This window comes from Vombatus ursinus, unplaced genomic scaffold, assembly GCF_900497805.2.
Source record: "Vombatus ursinus unplaced genomic scaffold, bare-nosed wombat genome assembly UNPS02014768.1, whole genome shotgun sequence".
Lineage (NCBI taxonomy): Eukaryota > Metazoa > Chordata > Mammalia > Diprotodontia > Vombatidae > Vombatus > Vombatus ursinus.
Window position 1 is genome coordinate 35,893,052 of NW_020954546.1, and position 21,105 is coordinate 35,914,156.

The following is a 21,105-nucleotide window of genomic DNA, read 5'->3' on the forward strand; positions in this document are numbered from 1 at the left end:
GTGTGTGTGTGTGTGTGTGTGTGTGTGTGTGAAGAATTCTCACCAAGATAGTTGGAGCTGGGTCGAAACTGAGCAATTTGTAACTGAGAGGCCCCAGCTGGGATTAGCAGGATCTTATGATAGCCCAGAAGACCCCCTCGGTCTGTGAAGTTCCCCGAAACAAAGTGGCAAGTGGAATTATCTCCCCCACAGACACCACAACCATCTGGGCGTCTGCCAGAGCCAAGGATGCCATCACAGCCAGGGCTCTGAGAAGGGAAGGAGATACACAGGTGAGTCACTGGGGGAGACCCCCCCCCACATGCACACACATACTCCCCAGTCAATCCCGCTGAGAACCCAATGGTTCTCTGCATTCCAGCCTTCACCACAGTACATATGGGAACCTTATCTTTTGTAGTTCTTCTGTCTCCCGTGAAAATGAAACCCTTCTCTTTGGGATTCTCATCTCTCTAGCTCTACCCACAACCTTTCTCTCTGTAGCGTCAGATTTCGCCAGCGAACAGGTATGTATGGTGCTAGTTAGGACCTCGGGCTGTCCTTAAAACCCACCCCAGACTCTGGCTATCAGCTTCTCACCAGGCACCGTCCAGCCACACAGATGTCTGGGGCTCCAGGCTGGCAGGGAGTGCCATCTTGGACCTTCTCTGTGTGACGGACGTAGAATCGGAAGCCACGAGGTCGGCAGTTCAGCTCACAGCGTTGGGAACCTTGGACTGGGGGTGTAGGATGAAGGGAAACATCATTTGGGGAGACATATCCGATAGACTCGTCATGGGGGTCAATAAGGGGTTTGCCTAAGTTAGCTAAGAATCTATGAAGGCTATACCTACGTCAGTATGGATCAAAGAAACTAGCTAAAAAGAAAGCAATTCTGAATTCTGGAGAATCATTTAAAGTTTGTCAAGGAATTAGGTCAGAGGGACCGATAAGGGAGCTTCGGAGAGGGGTGGTCACCTGAGATTAATCACGGTCATTTGAGGTCATATCTCGAGCACTTGGCTTTACTTACAGTCAAATAAGCCTAGAAATAAATTTGGACTTTTTAGAAACACTCAAACGAAATGTTGAGGGCAGCTGAGGTCACCTGAGGACATTTGGGGTCTACAAAGCAAGCCCTGACCTGCTGAGATTCCCCCTGCCATGCCTGCTCTCTCAGGTTACATCTACTCCACCTCTGGACACAGCTGACCTAGCCAGAGGTGACAGTGAAAACCATTCAGTTGTAGGGGGATATTTCCTGTCAGCATGATTCCATCATTTTCTAGTTGCTTTGACTTTTTCAAGAAGTTTAGGCATCATACAGACCTAGCTTCCCCTAAAAAACACACACACACACACCCCCACCCACCCACCCTCTCCCTCCTTTCCTCCTAAGTCCTGGCAGGGACCTCTGAAATACAAAGAGCCATCTATATATACCCCACCTCCCCTCCTGCCCCCACACTCCCCCAGCCACTCAGGCTAAGTAAACAGCACAGACTGCCTGATGGGGAGGGAAAGGCGGAAACTGAGGAATTCAGTGAAAGGGTATCCCCTTTCCCCATCCTGTAGGGAAGGGGACTCTTCCCACATAGGCATAGAATCCCTCAAAGAGAAAAACTAAAGAAGAGAAGGGGATAGCCGAGGCAGGAGATGTAGTTGAGAAAATAAGCATAAACCGAAGATGTTCAGGGGTAGAAAGGGGCCAATGTGCAGCCTCCCCAGTCTTGGGGTCCTGGGTTTCAGTGCTCACCCTCTGTGAAGGGCTCCCACTGGTAGAGGCGGCCCATAAATTCCTGAGGATCAAAGGCAGCGCACTGCAGAGCCCGTGGGTCTGGCTGTTCAGGGGGGCATGGCTGAGGGTGGGGGAAACACAGAATCGTCAAGGCTAAGCAAAAAACAATGGGAGGGTAGCAGTCAGGTCTTGGGATAGAGGGGGCGATCTGCAGGCGGGGGAGGGGGGAAGGAATCAGAAACTAGGACAGCATGCCCTTTGGTCTTCCGACAAAGATCCAGGGACAGGGCTGAGAAAACAGAGGCATGCAAAGGAGGGAGCTGGGGCTCAGACACGAGAGTTTTCTACCCCCAATACTAGACAAGATAGACTGGGACCTTAGATCCCAGTCACATCCCTCACTCGGGGCTGGGACAGTTTCCCTCAAATGACTGGAGCACAGCTTTGGTTTCTATGCAAACAAATTAGGAAGGCGCCTGGAGGCCTAGATCCTGGGATCAAGGCAGGGCTCACCTTCCGGATACAGGCTCTCAGTTGCTCATTCTCTCCGGGACAGTTTAGGGCTGAGGCACTGGGAGCAAAAAGGCTCCAGAGGGGACCCGAGTTGGGGCCAGAGCTAAGTAAAGGCAGCCAATTCTCTGAATGGTGAGGCGGGGTTTCAACAACCTGTTGATGGGCACTTCTGGGTGCCCACTGCTCTCTCCTTCTCTGATGACCTTGTCCTCGGCCCTGGCCCCGGGCTCGGGGGGCAGAAGAGGAGGGATGGGGGGATCTTCTCCATTCCGGTCCCACTTGTTGGGAATGATGTGATCTCTGTGGGTGGACCTGATTAAGGGAATTGCCTGTTCTGGGGGATGCGGTGGGGGTGGACTTTGCTTTGGGGTTGGTTGTCTTTGGGGGTGTCTGTGTCCCCAGAGACTTGGTATTAGAAGGCGCTTCTGTCCCACGATTCTGGGGGCTGTAAAGGTCTTCCTGGGGGGGCAGCACTGTAGAAGAGATCTGGGTTTGGGGGAGCTGAGTGCTAACAGGTTGGTCTGCTTGGAAATCTTCTGTTTTAGAGTCTTGGAGGGGCTCTGCCTCTGGAAACAGAGTTTGAGAAGCCTCGTCACTGGGGAATTCTGTTTGGGGCCGTCCGTGTGGGTGCCTCCGGTTCCGATGCAGTGGCAGAGCAAAGGGAACTCTCCCATAGCCAAACATTCCTGGCTTGATGGGATCTCGAACCCGTGACCTGGGAAGTTGGTACGGTTACAGAGGTACGGTTCTGCCCACTTCTCCCACGTAACTAACATCTTGAACTACTCTCTTCTGTTCCTCACTCTCATAATCAACCTCATTTCCTATTCCTGTTTCTAGTTTCCTCTTGCTCTAAGGCTCACCTATACCATTGCAAAGCTCATCTGCCCAGTGAGCTATATCCCCTCCAGTTCTCACCTCATTTCCCTTACCTCCTTGAGGCCGAGGTCTCTTGAGCTTCCTCTTGTCCTGGAGGCCCACTCCTCCCCCTTGGTTCTGGCTTGTAGAGGGGGAAGGTCTCCCTCGGGGTTTGGGGTCTGGCATTCCGGGATCGAGCAGGCAAGGGTTCTGGATGTCGAGGTGGCCTGGGTGGTAGAGGCAGCCCGGTTTGGAGGACGAATGTGGATGACTGGCAGGTTCGGCTCCGGCGTTGGACCCCAAGCCCACAGGGCTGGGAGCAAAGAGCCCACGGGCCCCAGGAACCCCAGACGCCCTCAGGGATTTTACTTTCCTCAGGTTGGGTTTGTTGTGAGTGGAGAGGGGACACCTGTTTGGGAGAAAAAGAGAGATCAAGGAGGGACTGCAGTAACCTGCATAGGAATGGGGTGGAAAGACTGGGGCATCAAACAGAGAAGAGCCTGGGGGATTCCATGAGGAAGGAAAGAGATATGGGGTGAGCAAAGGACTCCAGGAAATTCTTTGGGAGCCAGGGTTCTAGAAAGGCTGGAGAGCAGACAAACCCCTTCACTGACCTTCTGGTCTAGGCTGAGTTGAGGAAGGAGCAGGAGCAGCATAAGAGGTGGTCTTAGTCTGAGGAGCCAGAGGCAGAGTAGGTAATCAAAGTCAGTAGCTAGAACTGAGGTCACCATCTTTCTTGTACAGGCTGTCCCAGAAGTCTTAGTGCAGTTTGAAGCTTTAACATCTATTGAAACTTAGGCTTCATGAAAGCTTCAGACTGCACTAAGACTTCTGGGACAGCCGGTACATCAGGCCCCCTACATCTGGTCTTGTGGCTTGCCAGAAAACAGAAGGGGTTACTCACCCATCCTTCCTGCTTTCTTCTCCTGTACCTCCCAGGGAGAGATCTCCTTCCCCCTTCCCTTTTTCACCTCTTACCTGCTTATCCATTTCTCCATTGTTCCCCTTAATCTCCCCAGTCGTGTGAGTCTAGAGATAACGCACTACTCTGGAGGGCTTAGGACATGAAAAAAGACCTGAAAAGAACGCAGGAATAAAGGTTACTCCGACTCTTCCCTGGACAACTGGAGGGCTTATGTCCCCTCAATAAAAACGCTCAAGGTTGAGGGCAGAAATTAGGACATAACACATCCTAATGCCCCCTCCTCTTCTCTGTCCCTGTTTTGAGAGATCAGGACTGCTGTCTTCTTTTTTCCCCTTGGAGTAGCTTACAGTTAAAGGAGTTTACCCCCAATATCCCACTTTTCCCCACTGCCCTTCTCCCCACTGCCCCCTACCAAATCCCTCAATACCCCGATTAATCTCCCTTTCCTAATCCCTGGTTTCTGGTATTTCTATCCCAGCTCAAGCACCAAGCTCTGCCCATCAGGATTCCTCTTGCTTCCAGTGCACATTCTAAATACCTACCTCAGTAGGTACCAAGAGAGGGAACACACGCCACAGGGGTTCTCTCTTCTCAGGGGCTCTCCCACTTTCATATCCTTTGGTTCAGTTTTCCCTTCGGCCTACAGGTCCAAAGATAAGAAAGCTCTTGTCTTTTTCTTGTCTCCAGTTCAAACTGTAAATCAACTAAACTGGAGGAAGATTTAAGTAGCAGTAGCAGATTTCTCCAGCTGGATAGGAACCAGTGGCCCAAGCAATCCAGAAGGAGCTCTTGTCTAGGCTCAGTCACTCATCAATTTGTCCAACTGTAATAATGTGCTAGGTGCTGCAATGAGAAATCCCGAGCTGCAAAGAGCCTTTGCCTCCCCTTTTTTCGAAAGTAAGGAAGTCCTACCTAAAATCTAGTCCTGATCCTGTTTAGATGAACAAGAGCTTTAAACTCTGAGCCCTGGTGAAGCCTAAGATCTGCTACTCCTCCTTCTTGCTCCCTACCTCCCTCCTTTGCCTAGGCCCTGAGCCCTGGGCCCCCACCCCTGTTCTCTGTTCTACTTTCCAGGAAAAAAAAAAGTTGTTTCTGTTGGAGCTAAGAAGCACCCGGGAGAGGAGTCCAAGGGACCAAGACGGAGATGGGCCAACCATGGGGTTAGGGAAAGAATGAAAAAGAACGATTTTGGATGGAGGTGCATAAAAAGGGTCTGTGCTCATCCTCACTGTTCCTCCCCACAATTCCCCATTGACTTGAAAATGTGGGGGAGGGAACTGACTGGTCAGACCAGAACTGGCTGGGGTCATCTCTGCCTGGGGCCTGGCAGCCCCTTCCTCCTTTCCCCAGGGGTTGGGTTGGCCCTGCTGAGGTCAGCAACAACGCCTATGGGGCAGGGGGCCATGGTGGGGTTCCAGGCAGGGTGGATGAGAGAGGGTTTCATACTTTCACATAAATGTCCATTTCTCTGCTTCTAGCCCTTTGCTCACTTAAGGAGAAAAAAGCCCTTACCTTGAGGCAGAAAAGAGATGAGAACCTAACTGCCTTCCAGTTGGAGGAAGAATGGTCTGCTTCCCATTTCTCTATCTCTCCCCCAGATCTCTTGGTGTCTTTTCCCCTGCCACCCCAGGTCTATGCTTATGACTCCCCAGGTCTCTACTTAGCACACATAATCCCATTGCTAGCTCGATTTGGCTCTGGCTGTTCCCAAGAGAAGTGGGGGCCAGGGGGTGGGGGTGACGTGAGCTCCTGGGGCTTGGGCCAGGCCTGGCTCCCTCTCTGGAAAAGTCCCCGGCCCCACCCTCCCCAACACAGCTGGGCAGGGGGCCGATACCTCTCCCCCCCCTTGCTGGGAGAGACACAGACAGATATAGAGGCAGTCTGTACTCCTGTCAAACACTCTTTATTCCCCTCAGTCCTGGCCACCCTAGTCACTTGGTACCTATCTGCCCAACCTGGGGGTTAGCAGAGGTCAGAAGAAGTTTCCCTGATTACAGAATGAACACTGCTATCTGACCATCCCAAACTGACCTGAGCTGTTTATGGCCACACCCCCTCCCCAGTCTGGTGGAGATCAAAGAGCAAACCAGAAACTTGGAGAAGAATAACCCTTTCACCCTTGTACTTCCTCCTAGGGTTTTTTGGAGATGCTGGGATGGAAAATGTGTTGATGGGAGTGGGGGGAAGGAGCATTTTAAAGTACAATTTTCTTGAATATCCTTCCCCTTTTGCTCCCTTTTCCCTTCACGTTGTAGTCTTAACTGTTATCCAGGGTGCCAGCTGTGTCTCCCACCCTCGGAGGTCTGAAATTGCCATCCACCTGCATTCCTTCCCGTCCCCCCCACCCCAGCAGTTTCTCTGAGCCAGAGTTCCAAATGGGACCTGGTAAGCCAGATTTGGGGAAAACAGAATTGTCCCTGACTGGAATGAGGATGGAAAGAAAAGGCGCTGTGCGCGTATTACGGTGGGGACGCTGAATCCGACCACAGATGGGGAGGAGTGGGATTCCTCTGCCCGGAGGAGGTGGGGGTCCCCCGAAAGAGTTCGATGAGGAGTGAGGCTCCAGAGCCCAGCTCGGGGGTGGGGCGGCTGCGGGGTGCTCGGATTCCCGAGGGTGCGGGCTGGGGGCAGCGGGGGTCGTACCTGCGCGCAGCTCCGTGGTCCCTCAGCTCTCCGGCTCCCCGTCCGAGAACCGCTCCACTCCTCTCCAGCCGCTCCTGCTCGGCCCCTGAGCCGGGCTCCTGGTCACTGGCGCCTCCAGCCCGGGCCCCGCCCCCGTCCGAGGCCCCTCCCTCCGTCTGTCCGTCCGTCCCTCCCGCGTGGGGTCCCGCCCCACCAGATCCTGCTCGGCCGCCCCAGCCAGCAGGTCCCAGCTGGGGTGCCCCGGCTGCGAAAGAGTCCGGGTGCCTGGGCGAGTCTCCAGCCCCCAAGCCCGAACCCCCCACACGGGGTCCCCAGGACTGGAGAGAGCGTGGGCGGGGAGCCCGCCCAGGTGGTCAGGCCCCTTCAGACGGCTCTGAAAAGGGCGATGCTCTGAGGCGCCTCGCCACTGTCTGGAATGGTGGGACCCTCCCCAACTTCCTTTTTAAGGGTAGACGGGACGGGCCTCAGGTCCCCGCCTCCCCTTAGGTGCTGCAGCTGCCCACAGCCCCGGGCACCGGCAGCCCATAGCCCCAGGAGGGCGGCCCTCCAGCCCGGGAGAGGCACCATGGTAATGGTGGGGAACCTAGGGAGTGATAGTTTTGGACAGCTGCGCACCTGGGCTGGAGCCTGCGGCCCTGGTGTAGCTCCTATCAGCGTGTGCGTGGGGAGGCCGAAGGGGTGTGGTGTGAGCCCCACATGAGGCTCATGGTGGGATGCTGTGTTGGGTGGTTAGTTTGTTTCCCTTTAGGACTGTAAGCTCTGTGACGGCTGGGACTCTCTCCTCTCCTCCTCCCGTCTCCTCTTCCTCCTCCCGTCTCCTCTCCTCCTCTCCCCCTCCCCTCCCCTCCCCTCCCCTCCCCTCCTCCCCATTCCTCTTCCTCCTCTATACTTTGTATCTCTCCACTCTCACCAGCACTTGAAACAGTCCTTCCCTTCCCTTTGCCCTCTCCCTCCTACTTCTCTCCCCTTCCCTCTTCTCCCCTTCCCTTCTTCTCCCCTCTTCCCATCTTCCCCCTTTCTCTCCCCTTTTCCTGACCAGCTCCATTCCTCTCTGATGCGTCTTCTATAGTTTGTATCTCCCCACTCCCACCATTGCCCATCGCAGTGCTCAGCAATTTTCTTCTGTAAAATGAAGGAGTAGGATTCTCTGACCTCTTAGGTCCCTGCCACTTCTAAATCTGTGATTCCATAATCCTTAAAACTCAATATCTGTGTTAAGATGCTTTGCAGAAATGCTTTGAAACCCATAAAGCCACATCGGAATATATTAATTATTGTATTTAAATGTTCCACTGACTGTATATTTTGTATCTATAGCGGGAGGTCACCGTTCTAGCATCCATTTTGTGTCACAGCCCTGTCAAACTAAACTACTTTTTTTTTTAGGCAGTTGGGGTTAAGTGACTTGCCCAGGGTCACACAATTAATAAGTGTCAAGTGTTTGGTCTGAGGCTGGATTTGAACTCAGGTCCTCTTGACTTCAGGGCCGATGCTCTACCCATTGTGCCCCCAAACTAAACTACTTTTAAAATTTACCGTCTCAGTTATGTCCTAGGCAACACCATTTCTTTTACATGAAATATCTTCTTCCATTGATAGCCATTAAAATTTTACCCAATTTTTGGGGGGGAGAGGAGACTAGATCTCCCCATCCCTGATTGGAAGTGCACTGGCCACTCCTTGGCCCTGCTTAATTACTGTTGTTGTTTGTCTGTCCTTCTAGAAGAGGACAATGCCATCAGGAAGGTGATATCATGACTTCCAGGTGAATTGGATTTAAGTGAGAGAGGGCTGTGCTGATGGGTATGGAAGCCTTGACCTACTCTCTTTCCAATCTGGACTACTTCACCCTCTTTAGGCAGTATGGTTGCACCCTGCTACCAGGGGCCCACCCATAGTGCAAATGCCCAATCAACTTGAGCCCTTTTTTAGCTCAGAACTCCAGAGCTCAAGCAATCTACCAGCCTCAGTCTCCCCAGTAGGGAACTAGGTGGTTCAGTGAATAAAATGTTAGGCCTAGAGTCAGAAAAACCTGAGTTCAAATTTGACCTCAGATACTAGCTGTGTGATCCTGGGCAAGTCACTTAACCTTTGCCTGCCTCAGTTTCCTCAATTGTAAAATGGGGACTTACCTCCCAATTTGTTGTGAAGATTAAATGAGATGCTACTGTAAAGTGCTTAACTCAGTGCCTAGCACACAGGTGCTTAATAAATGCTTGTTTCTATCCATCCTTTCTGGAGCCTAGCACAGTGCTCTGCCTAGAGGGATATCAACTGGAGCTATGATTGATATAGAGATTTATATTGCACATGTTAGGCCTTAGTAAATGTTCAATTTCATTATCTTCCTAATAAGGTGGTAAATTCTTCAGAGGCAGGAACAATGTCATTTACTTTCAAAATATTCCCTCTGTCACTTATGACAATGCACTTAGAGATATTAATGAATATTTGTTCACTTGAACTGGGTAATAGGCTTGACAAAACTTTCCTGTTTACTGTCATACTTACTTTTCCTGTACAGTTTTCTCCCTTGCTTTGTTGCTTCCTCCAAGTGCCCAGGGCCAGGGTGCCCCTGATACAACATGGAAGTGCCACATTTAGCCCTGCTGTACCCAGGGATCCTGTACCTTGGCCTCCTACCTCCAACAAAACTTTTGTCTTCTGTCCATTGAATTTTGAACTGAAAGGGACTTTAAGGAGCATCTAGTTCAACCTTCCCATTTTACAGATTAGGCCCTCAGGCCAAAGAATTAAAAAATAACTAGTCTGAGAACATACAGTCATCCTATTTCCTTTGGATCTTGCAAACTCTCTTTTCCAAGGTAAGTTAATTACTTGATAAACAAGAGTTTTTTGAGAAAGTAGCCATCTTAAAGGTGTTCAGATAGCGGGTAGATTAATATTCTCTAAGGATTATTACTGTTTTAACAAGGAATACTAGTCTTGTCCCAAAGAACTATTTTAAAATCATAACATCTTAGAACTGGAAGGGATCTTAGAGATAAGCTAATTCAGTTTTAACAGTGAAATGTCAAGCATCTTGATAGGCCAATGGGGAGATCTCTATGAGCCAGGGAGCTTTTCAGGGCCCCTCAAGTTAAATCATAGGGACTGATGGGTAGGAAGGGGAAGCTAGGAAGAGGGAAAATTAATTGTGTGACTGAATTATTTTAAATTGTCTGGAAGTGAGGGAGAGGAATAATATTTTAAACTTAAAAATGTTCAAATGTTAAGGGGCCTATAAATTTCACTATAGATGACAAGGGTAGGATTTCTGAATAGTAACAACCTTTAGAGTACTACTCTGCACTGAGGTTAGATTTGTGGATCTTATCTCAGGGAAAAATAAACCTAAGAAATAATGGAAAAATGATATCCACATCCAGAGATAGAACTATGGAGTCTGAATGCAGATTGAAGCATACTCTTTGCTCTCTCTTTTTTTTTGTTTCGTCATTCTTGTGGTTCCTCCCATTAGTTCTAATTCTTCTTTACGTCGTGACTAATGGGAAAATATGCTTAATATGAATGTATAAGTAGAGCCTAGATCAGATTGCACGCCATCTTGGGGAGGGGGGAGGAGAGGGAGGGGGTGAAAATTTAAAACTTGAAATCTTATGGAAGTGATTGTTGAAAACTAAAAATAAATAAATTATTTTAAAAAAAGAAATAATGGATTAGGTATATCTTCATCTAAAATGAGGATTCTTGGTCTCTTTTGTGTTATAGATCCCTCTGATATTCTGGTGAAGTCTATGGATCTCTTCTCAGGATCATGTTTTTAAATGCATAAAATAAAATACATAGGATTACAAAGGAAACCAATTATATAGAAAGTTTCAAAATATTAAAAAAAAAACTTTACAGATCCCCAGGTAAGAACTGCCAAACTAGAACGTCTTCTAGTATAGATGAGGGAGAAAAGGAACAGGGTACCTCTTGAGTTGACTTTATGTTAATCCAAATAAGTGGTGATAGAACTGTTTAATAGGTATATGTGCAAATGAAACTTCCTTTGATTTTCAGAAAGTTCAACTTAATCAAAAAGCCTTTACGTACCTACTGTATGCCAGGCGTTGAGAATTGTTGTTCAGTTGTGTCTGACTGTGACCCTATTTGGGGGTTTTCTTGGCAGAGATACTGGAGTGGCTTGCCATTTTCTACTCCTCATTTTACAGATGGAGAAACTGAGGCAAACAGGGTTAAGTGACTTGCCCAGGGTGACACAGCTGGTAGGTGTCTGGGGACATATTTGGACTCTTCCTGACTCCAGGTTCAGCACTTGACCCACTGAGCCACCTAGCTGCCCAGTTCTGAGGGTACAAAGACAAAAATTAGTTCCTGCCCTTATAGAACTTACCTTCTATCAGGGGAATGATATGTATGTATACACACACACACACACACACACACACACACACATGCACAAAATCACAATCAATAAAGTACCTACTGTGTTCCAAGAACCATGCTAAGCACTGGGGATACAAAAAGAGGCAACTAGACAGCCCCTGCCCTCCAGACACTAGTAACTGGGCATGAGGAAAAACCTCCCGTAGAAGGTGGTACCTGAGCTAAGCTCTGAAGGAAACTAGAATTCCTGAACATTTCAAACATGAGGGAATGCTGTGTGTAAAAGCATGAGGACAGGAGATGGAATGTCCTGTTCGAGGAGCAGCAGGACCAGTGAAGTGGGGGCATGACAGGGCCAGAGGTGTTATTTAGGAATGTCGCTTTGGAAGGTGGGCAGGAGATTGATGAGAATAGAGAGAGACTGGAGGCAGGGAGACCCATTGGGAGGAGGCTGTTGCAGTAGGTAGGGGGAGTGGTAATGCGGCCCAGAATTAGGGTGGTGAAGAAAAGGATCTGGAGGTGAGAAATGTGGCTGAAGTACACATGACAAAGACTTGACAATTGATAGGATGTGTGAGGGGACGGGAAAGCGAAGGAAACCAGGACAATTCTGAAGTTATACATACACCAGGGTGACGGGAAGGACAGCAATCCCTTTGACAGACATGGGCAGATTGGAAGATGAATTCTGTTGAGGTTGAGATGTCTACAGGACGTCCAATCTGAAATGTAGGTGGCAGTGCAGGATCGGAGCGCAGACTAGGGCTAATCTGATAGATGACAGACTTGGAGAATTGTTATGGATCTCAGCACCTACCCGGCCCAATCCGTACAACGAAAAGAATCCCCATTATGGTACAGCCAACAAGTGGCCCCCAGCCTCTGCCTGAAGACCTTCAGTGGGAGGACATCTACACATCCTCAAGGCCTACCACTTTCAGATAGCTCTAGTTGTTAGAAAGTAAGAGTAGTGAAATCAGGCCTCTTTGCAACTTCTACTCACTGGTTCTAGGTCTGCCCTCTGGAGTCAAATAGAATAAATCTAGTTCCTCCAGGGGCAGCTAGGTGGAGCAATGGATAGAGCACTGGCCCTGAGGTCAGGAGGACCTGAGTTCAAATGTGACTTCAGACACTTACTAGTGTGTGACCCTGGACAAGTCACTTAACCCTGATTGCTCCCACATACACACTCACACACAATCTAGTTCTTCCTTCACATACTTGAAAACAGCTAACGACTGTTTCCCCTGCCCAGTCTTCTTTTCTCTAGCCTAATCCCCATGTCTTTCACGCGGTCCTCATATGTCATAGATTAAAGGCCCTCCATCGTCCTGGTTGCCTTCTTCTGGATACACTCCAATTCATCAATGTCCTCCTGAGCATAATTTTTTTTTTTAAGGCAATTGGGGTTAAGTGACTTGCCCAGGGTCACACAGCTAATAAGTGTTATGTGTCTGAGGCTGGATTTGAACTCAAGTCCTCCTGACTTCAGGGCCTGTGCTCTATCCACTGTGCCACCTAGCTGCCCCTTCTGAGCATAATTCTTCAGATGATGTCTGATGAGGGCAAAATACAGCAGCAGAATATCTCTTCCCGATTCCTGGAATGTTCCTTAATAAATATATCTCTTAATATATCCCAAGATCACATTAGCTTTCTGGGCTTTCATACTACATTGCTGATCTATATTGAGCCTGCAGTCCACTGAAACCCCCAGATATTTTTCAGAACTGCTGCTCATCCATATCTCTGCCGTCTTACACTTGTGAAATTGATTTTTATACCCAAGTTCATCACAAAGATCACTACTGCATTTCATCTTATTAGACTCGATCCAATTCACTTTTGGATCCCAAATGTTATCTTAGGTCTCTGGTATTCCCAGCTGGTATCATTAGCAAATTTAATGAGCATGCCATATATCCCTTTATCCAAGTCATAGATAGAAATGTTAAAAGTATAGGCCCAAGTCCAGATGACTAGGATTCTCCACTGGAAAATGCCTATGTTGACATTGAACCATTAAGGACTACTCTTTGAGTCCAGCCATCTAACTAGTTTTGAATCATCTGATTGTATTATTGTCTAATCTAAAAAACCAGACTGCTGTTGTTACTGACGTTATCATGCTTTTGAGAACAGATACTTAGCTTTTCAATCAGCCAAAGATGGCAGATTTGAAAAATCCCTAATGCTATGCCAGCCTCTGGCTCAGGAAGGTTTGTTTTGTTGAGATGTTTTTTTCAGTTGTGTCTGACTCTTTATGACCCCATTTGGTTTTTTGTTTGTTTGTTCTTGTTTTTGTTTTTGGCAAAGATACTGGAATGATGTGCCATTTCCTTCTCCAGCTCATTTGACAGATGAGGAAACTGAGGCAAACAGGGTTGAGTGACTTGCCAGGGTCATACAACTGGTAAGTGACTGAGGCTGGACTTGAATTCAGAAAGATGAAACTTCCTGACTCCAGGGCCCAGGCTCTGTGCACTATGGCGCCACCTAGCTGCTCATTGAGGGCAGGAAGGTTATATACTTACATAATATTTATGTTATATATAATATTATGTAATAATTCATTGATAGTAGGGCTCAAGATTGGGATCTGGTCATTGATTCTGTATTATTGAACCTGAAAATTAGTCAGAGATTTGCAAATCTTACGAAGAAATTAGTAGTGCAGGACCTGATTGGGTGGAGTAGAGATCTATACATCAAATATATTACTGGGGCAAGGCAGTATACAGAGTAAATATAAATTAAAGATGATGAGTATCTTCTTTTTGTTTTTCAGCCATGTCCAGTTCTTCATGATGCCATTTGGGTATTTTTGGCAAAGATACTGGAGTAGTTTGCCATATCCTGATTCTCCAGATCATATTACAAATGAGGAAACTGAAGCAGACAGGGTTAAGTGACTTGCCCAGGGTCACACAGCTAGTCTGAGGTCAGATTTGAACTCAGGGAGATGAATCTTCCAGACTCCAGGCCCAGAGTTCTGTCTACTGCGCTACCTAGCTGCCCATTATTTTTAGCTGTCTTATTTTTAGCAGGGCATGAATAATTTTATCTTCTTTAAATCTCGGAAGTGAGCAATAGATTTCCTCTTCTGGGCTGATGTATAAATTGTCTTGTTTGTCTAATCTATATTTCTCCATCTTCTCCATAAGAATAGTATGAGATAAGCTTTGCTGAAATCTAGATAAATTCTATCTGTATCATTCCCTTCATCCACTAGTTTAGGAGTCATGTCAAAAAAGGAAATGGGGTTGGTCTGGCATGACTCTGATGCCTCTTATCAATCACTGTTTCCCTTTCTAGATGTTTGCCAGCCATCTCTTTGATGATTTGTTCTACAGTTTTCTCAAGAAACAAAGTCAAGGTCTCCAGCTTATAGTTTGCATACTTTGTTCTCTCCCCGTTTTTGAAAATTGAGACAAGATTTACCTTTCTCCCATTTTGTGTGGTATTTCAGATGTTACTAGCGCTGACTCAGCAGATCCATCTGACAGTCCTTTCAGGATGCACTACCTCTGGACCAGGTGACTGGAATTCATGAAGGGCAGTTAGGCACTCTCTGACAATCAGTCTCCTTACTTATCTTGGGTAGCAACTCCCTGTTAGCCATTTTAGTCGTTATTTTCAGTTGAAAGGTCAAACTCCTTTATAAAGAAATTTAAAATTGGGCAGGTAGATGGCGCAGTGGATAGAGCACTGGCCCTGAAGTCAGGAGGACCTGAGTTCAAATCCAGTCTCAGACCAAACACTTGACACTTAACTGCTGTGTGACCCTGGGCAAATCACTTAACCCCAATTGATTAAAAAAAAATAAAAAGTAATTAAGCAGTTTCACTTTCTTTCTGTACTCAGTTTTCATTGTCACATCCTCCCCAAGGTCCTAGGCCTTCTTTGGTCTTCCTTTTTCTCCCAATAAAGCTTTTAAAAACAAAAACAAAACCCCCTTTTGTTAGCCTTATGAGAACAGTCTGACCTCATTCTGAACTTAACATTCTTGACATTGATATTTTTTTGGGGGGGGAAGGGAGGCAATCAGGGTTAAGTGACTTGCCCAGGGTCACACAACTTGCAAGTGTCTGAGGTCACATTTGAACTCAAGTCCTCTTGACTCCAGGGCCTCAGCTTTATCCACTGCGCCACCTAGTTGCTCCTCCTGCCATTTTTTTTACTTTCATCTTCTGTTAGCTTGCCTTGTTTCTATCTTCTGTACATTTCTTTTTTTAAAGCTAAATTGGTTGGTGGGTTCCTTTTGCATCCATATTCAGCAGACAAATCCAATTTTTCTTCCTCATTGGAACTGTTTCCCTTTGTGTCTTCAAAATCTAATTCCTGAGCATTTCCTATCCCTCCTGGATTGGCCTTTCCTGAAGCATTTTAGTCCATGAAATTCTATTTTTCCTCTGAATCCTTTGAAAATCAGCTTTCCCCAAATCGAGGGTTCATTCATGACTATGCCTAGATTTCTTTTGCTCTCTCACAAATGCCTGGCATGGGGGCAGCTAGGTGGTGCAGTGGATAGAGCACCAGCCCTGGAGTGAGGAGGACCTGAGTTCAAATCCGACCTCAGACACTTGACACTTACTAGCTGTGTGACTCTAGGCAAGTCACTTAACCCCAGTTGCCTCACCAAAAAAAAAAAAAAAATGCCTAGCCTGGTATGGTCACTTCCCTCCAAGGTTCCCATCATTTTACATTTAGGAGTCATATGCATTGATATGATAATTGAACCCATGGAATAACTGAACTTACTCATTACCAAGAAGTATATTTTCTGTCACTAGACTAGGGAAGTTGGTTGTTATTTGTGTTAGGTAAAAGAACATTTTAATAAATATTGTGTATGCTAGATATTGGATGTCAGTGCTTCTGATCATATACCCTGTGGGTGTGGCTCTAGAAACAAATGAATGTGCAGTTATTTTCAGAGAGCCTGACGTTCACCTTTCTGGCTCTCAGACAATTATGGTTTGCTCAAATCCTTTATTCCAGAAGAGCCATCCCATTCTCAACTGATCTATGGCTAGACCAGTCTCCGATGCTGTCTTTTTCCTGTAGTCTGTGGCTACGCAACATTGTTTCGTATTGTTTCCTTGAAGCATTTATTTAGCCTCCCTGCCTGCGGTTACCCTACCCTGGTGGTTTTCCTAATGTGTCCTTCAGGTCAGGGGCCATGTCTTACTCATCTTTGAATCTCCCACAGAACTCAGCACAGTGCTTTGCTCAGTGAATACTTGTCAAATGAATGAATGAATGACAGTCATTGCTATGGTACCAGTAGACTGGCTACATTCCAGGACCTCGCTGGACCTTCCTGCCACTATCTTTGTCTCATAGGTGATGTGTGATTGGCTAGGCTGACTGGGATGTCTGTCAAAGATTTAGGTCTCCCAATCATCACTTTGTAAACTTTTAATTTGACTTAAAACTCCACCCCTCCATGCACGTAGTGCTTCTTGATTTGTTTTTCTACATTTTAATCTACCATTACCTGGCACCTGATCCATCGATGGCTTTTGGCTGTGTTATTACCTTATGTCAGGTTTTTCTGGTATTAGTCAGTGTGAGATTTTAGCCTTTGGGCTTATGGCTAGTGCACAATACTTCAACAACCATGTTAGGTGGTTTTTAATCTTCTTGTATGTGTGCTTTGAAAACACTCATCAGCATAACATGTCCTTTCATGACTGTCTTTGGGTGATGGTCCTACATGATTGAGTTAGAAGAGTTTCCAGATAAGTGGAGGAAATTTATTCTTCCAGGTTCTTAGTATTCTTAAGCATAGCAGTGTAATATAGATTGAATGAAATTATACCTGCTGTACTACACTCCATTAGTGATGGAGGATGGATAAGAAAGGTACCACTATTTATTCTATTGTACCCCATACCATCGTAACTTTAGAATCCTGGTCAGCATCTCTAGGTACCTATATTTGTAGGGGTAGCCATGCAGTGCAGTGGATAAAGTATTGAACCTGGTGTCAGAAAAACCTGAGTTCAAATCTGGCCTCAGATAAATTTGGCCTTATTAACTGTGTAACTCTGGGCAAGTCACTTAACCTTGTTTGCCTCAGTTTCCTCATGTGTAAAATGGGGATAACAATAGCACCTACCTGAGAGGGGTCAAATGAGATAAAAATTATAAAGCATTTAGCACAGTTCCCAGCATATAGTAAGCACTCTACAAATATTCAACTATTATTAGTGTTAGTGGCTACTAGACATCAGATCTACTAGTAGAGAAATACAGTATAGAAGTACTGCCTGGACACTGCTGGGAAGAGTCTAGCAGGGGTGCAGAACCTGTGGCCTCCAGACTGCACATGGCCCTCTAGGTCCTCAAGTGCAAGTCCTTCAGTCAAAAGACCACACTTGAGGACCTAGAGGGCCACATGTGGCCTTGAGGCCTGAGGTTCCCTGCCCTTGGTTTATCCAAGTAGAGAATCAAAATGAAAGGGTTTTATAAGATGGAGGTAAACCCATCTCTAATAGTTGCAGCATCTGGAGAAGTTGACTCCATCTCCTCAGCTTCAAGCCCTTCATTCCCTTGAGCCCTTTCTTAATGGGTTTTTTTTAATCTTGAGTCCAGGGAGAGAAGGCAATCAGGGAGAACTTTTGTGATGGTGAGGCACTGCCACCTTTATGTGGGTCTTGCCCTGTTAACCCTGGCTAACTTCCACCACTTGTCTCTGCAAGTTCTACAACCACAGAAATGCAGGAAGTAGCACTGCTGTAGGAAGTCATAGGGCTTTAGCCTTAATGGAATCATAGATTCAAAAGAGAGCTCAGAGGTCACGTGGTCCAACTTGTATCTAATCAAGATTCCCTTCTATTTCACGTACAATTCTTTTTTCTGTTCTACAATGTAATGGAAATTTTCATTTCATTTGGTGTGGGTTGTTTTTGTTGCTGAGACATTTCGGTCATGTCTAACACTTCTTGACTCTTTTGGGGGTTTTCTTGGCAAAGGTACTAGAGTGGTTTGCCGTTTCTTTCTCCAGCTCATTTGACAGACAAAGAAACTGAGGCACACAGGGTTAAGTGACTTGCCCAGGGTCACACAGCTAGTTTAAGTGTCTGAGACTGGACTTGTACTCATGAAGAGATGAGTCTTCCTGACTCCAGGCCCTAGCGCTCTATCCACTATGACACCACCTAACTGCCCATGGGTTTAGTTTAGAATAAAGAAAAATAAGCAAAGAAAGACTTCCAATTAAAGGTCATCTCTACTGGAATCTAGGGGACATTCTTTCTTTGCTTATTTTTTTAATTCTTGGGAAGCTTTCCCTTACAACAAGCCTACATTTTCTTCTCTGTCTCCTTCACCCATTGCTCCCAGCTGTCCTCTCTGGGAGGAAGCATGGTACAGTGGAAAGAGTCCAAACCTGGGTTCAAATCTCTCCTCTGATGCTTACTACCTGTGTGACCTTGAGGAAGTCACTTAATCTCATGGGCCTGTTTCCTCAACTGTAAAATGAGAGGTTTGTCCACATGACAGTCCTTCAGATACTTGAAGGCAGCAGTCATGTCTCCCCATCTCTAGTCTTCATCCTCCCAATGATAAGTGTATGACAGGATGTCAAAGACCTTTGGCCATCCTCCCCACTATGCTAGTATCTAGTTAATCGATGTGCTTCCTAAAATGTGATCCCCAAGCAGAACCCTGTGCTTTGGATCGCATCTGATTAGGGCAGAGAACATTCAGGCTGTGCCCCTCATTCTAGACACTGTTCTTCTCAATGCAGTTTAAGAAGGAAGAGAAAAGAATAAACATGTATAGAGCGCCTACTGTGTGCCAGATATTACCTCATTTGATCATCACAACAACCCTAAGAGGTGGGTGTTATTGCTATTCCCATTTTGTGGTTGAGGAAAGTGAGACAAACAGAGGTTAAGTGACTTGTGCCCAGGGTCATACAGGTAGTAATTTGAACTTCGATCTTCCTGGCCTCAAGCCCAGTTCTCTATCCATTGTGTCACCTAGCTGAAGTTGAAGATGGTTTGAAGTTTTTTAGGTTGCCATACTCTACGCTGATCTCTTTTGAGCTTCCAATCTACTGAAACCCTCAGATCTTTTTCAGATGAACTGACTGGGTATCCTCTGTCTTCTGCTTGTAAAGTCAGTCTTCTAAACCATGGAAAACTTTGCATTTATCCTTATTAAATTAAAATTAGATTTTACCCAGCATTCCACTGACTGTCACGCAGTATGTTGGCTTTGCTTCCCAATCCAAGCGATCTATGCCGTTGTGTGTTGTGTGGTAGGCGCTGGGCAGGTTTTTGGTGGGTGCTGAATGGAGGGTTCTGGGGGCTGGCGGAAGAGTTCTTTTTGCCCGTTGGAGCCTCTTCTTCTTCCTTTCCTTCTTGTCTGGCGCCCTTGCTCTTCCCTCTCCCTTCTTATAGCGTGCAGCATCTTGTGTAATGGGCAGTAGCTCTGAAAACAGGTCCACTATATTGATCCTTAAAGGAGGTGCAGTGGGTGGCTTTTTTTTTTTTCCTGATTGAAGTATAGAGACTTAAACTGGGGAGGGAAATTTTATTAGAGGTGATTTGACCTCCAACTGCCTGAAGGTTGACTGTCTGGCAAATATGAAAGGAGTAGCATTTTACATCTCTCTTACTTAGAAGTTTTTTTTTTAATTTAAAAGATAAAGTTGTTTTTAATTCAATTTTATTTGTCTAAGAGTTTAGCCTTTAGGCCTGAATCATCTGACTGGCCTTTCTGAGGCCTGGCCAAGAATACCTTTTATCCAAAGTCTTGAAAAAAAATTCTAATCAGCACAGATCCCTGGAACACTCCACTGGAGACCTACTTCCAAGTTAATATGGAGCCATTGATGACCATTCTTTGAGTCCAGGCATTCTGCCAATTTAGAATCATATAACTATACTATTGTCTAGCCCACATCTCTCCAGCTTGTCTATAAAGAAAGTTTGAGGCAATTTATCAAATGTTTTTCTAAATCTAGGTGAGTATATTTACAGCATTCCCTTGATCTACCAGTCTGGTAACCCTGTCAAAAAGAGAAATGAGATTATCTGGCCTGACCTGTTCTTGAGGAAGGTTCTGGCACTTTTCAATAACTGCTTCCTTTTTTTTTTTTTTTAAATGTTATTGACTGACTTCCCTCGAATAATATGACACAAAACTTTGCTAGAAATCAAAGTCGGTCTCATAGCCGGCACATTCTACTCTCTTCCCCCTTTTGGAAATTGGAACATTTGCCCATCAGTCTTACAGATCCTTTCATTTTCCACAGTTTTTATGTAGGAAGCTTTCCCTACCTCCTCTTAATTCTAGTGTCTTCCCTCTTTTAATTATCTCTTATTTATCCTGTATGTAATTTCCTTTGTATGTATTTGTTTGCATGTTGTTTTCCCCCATTAGATTGAAAGCTCTTCGAGGGCAGGGACTGTCTTTTGCCTCTTTTTGTATCCCCAGTGTTTAGAACAGTACATGGCATAGTACATAGAACGCAGTACATAGAACAGTACATAGAACAGTAGATGACACATAGCAGATAACTTAATAAGTATTGATTGATTGATTGATTAATAGTCCAGCTTTTGGATCCCTGCCAAAAGAGCTTAGCACGGAGGAAGGGGAGATGCGTGGGGGCCTTCTGCCTTCCCAGGCCCTTTCTAAGTACTGAGGAAATTTCAGACTTCCCCTCACTACAGACTACCTCAAAAGGGTTAAGTGACTTGCCCAGGGTCACACAGCTAGTAAGTGTCAAGTGTCTAAGGCCGAATTTGAACTCGGGTCCTCCTGACTCCGAGGCCATAGCTCTATCCACTGCACCATCTAGCTGCCCCCAATATAAACTTTACTGTTGGCATTCTGAATCACGGTAAGCCAAACGAGGAGAAAGAAGGAAATTGCAGCTAGATGGAAAGATGGATCACAATTATTTCCCAGAGGAACAAAAGAGTTATTGGAGTTGGTGTTAGCATGAGCCAGAAGGAAATAGAAACACTATCATGGGATATTTGTTCATCTTGCATTGCATTGCTCTCGTGATAAATATTTGAAAAAAGACTGTCATGAAAAATAATTACAGCTTACAACAATATAGGTTACA

General features: G+C 46.1%; 1 protein-coding gene across 2 annotated transcripts in view; it reads right to left on the reverse strand.

The window, feature by feature from the left end:
* Positions 1–6,751, reverse strand: part of LOC114043227 (ADAMTS-like protein 4) — an 11,708-nt gene extending 4,957 nt beyond the window's left edge. The window contains exons 1-9 of one of the 2 annotated variants that reach the window (XM_027862280.1): positions 6,657–6,751; positions 4,556–4,653; positions 4,067–4,164; positions 3,703–3,760; positions 3,163–3,497; positions 2,231–2,945; positions 1,736–1,838; positions 580–716; positions 44–248 (exon numbers count right to left, since the gene is read on the reverse strand). In XM_027862280.1, the coding sequence (XP_027718081.1) occupies positions 44–248; positions 580–716; positions 1,736–1,838; positions 2,231–2,945; positions 3,163–3,497; positions 3,703–3,760; positions 4,067–4,086 (1,573 nt within the window). In that variant the 5' untranslated portion in view covers positions 4,087–4,164; positions 4,556–4,653; positions 6,657–6,751. Of the gene's footprint in view, positions 1–43; positions 249–579; positions 717–1,735; positions 1,839–2,230; positions 2,946–3,162; positions 3,498–3,702; positions 4,165–4,555; positions 4,654–6,656 lie in introns of those variants that run through there. The other variant, XM_027862279.1, reaches the window with a different exon arrangement.
* Positions 6,752–21,105: the final 14,354 nt, after the last annotated feature.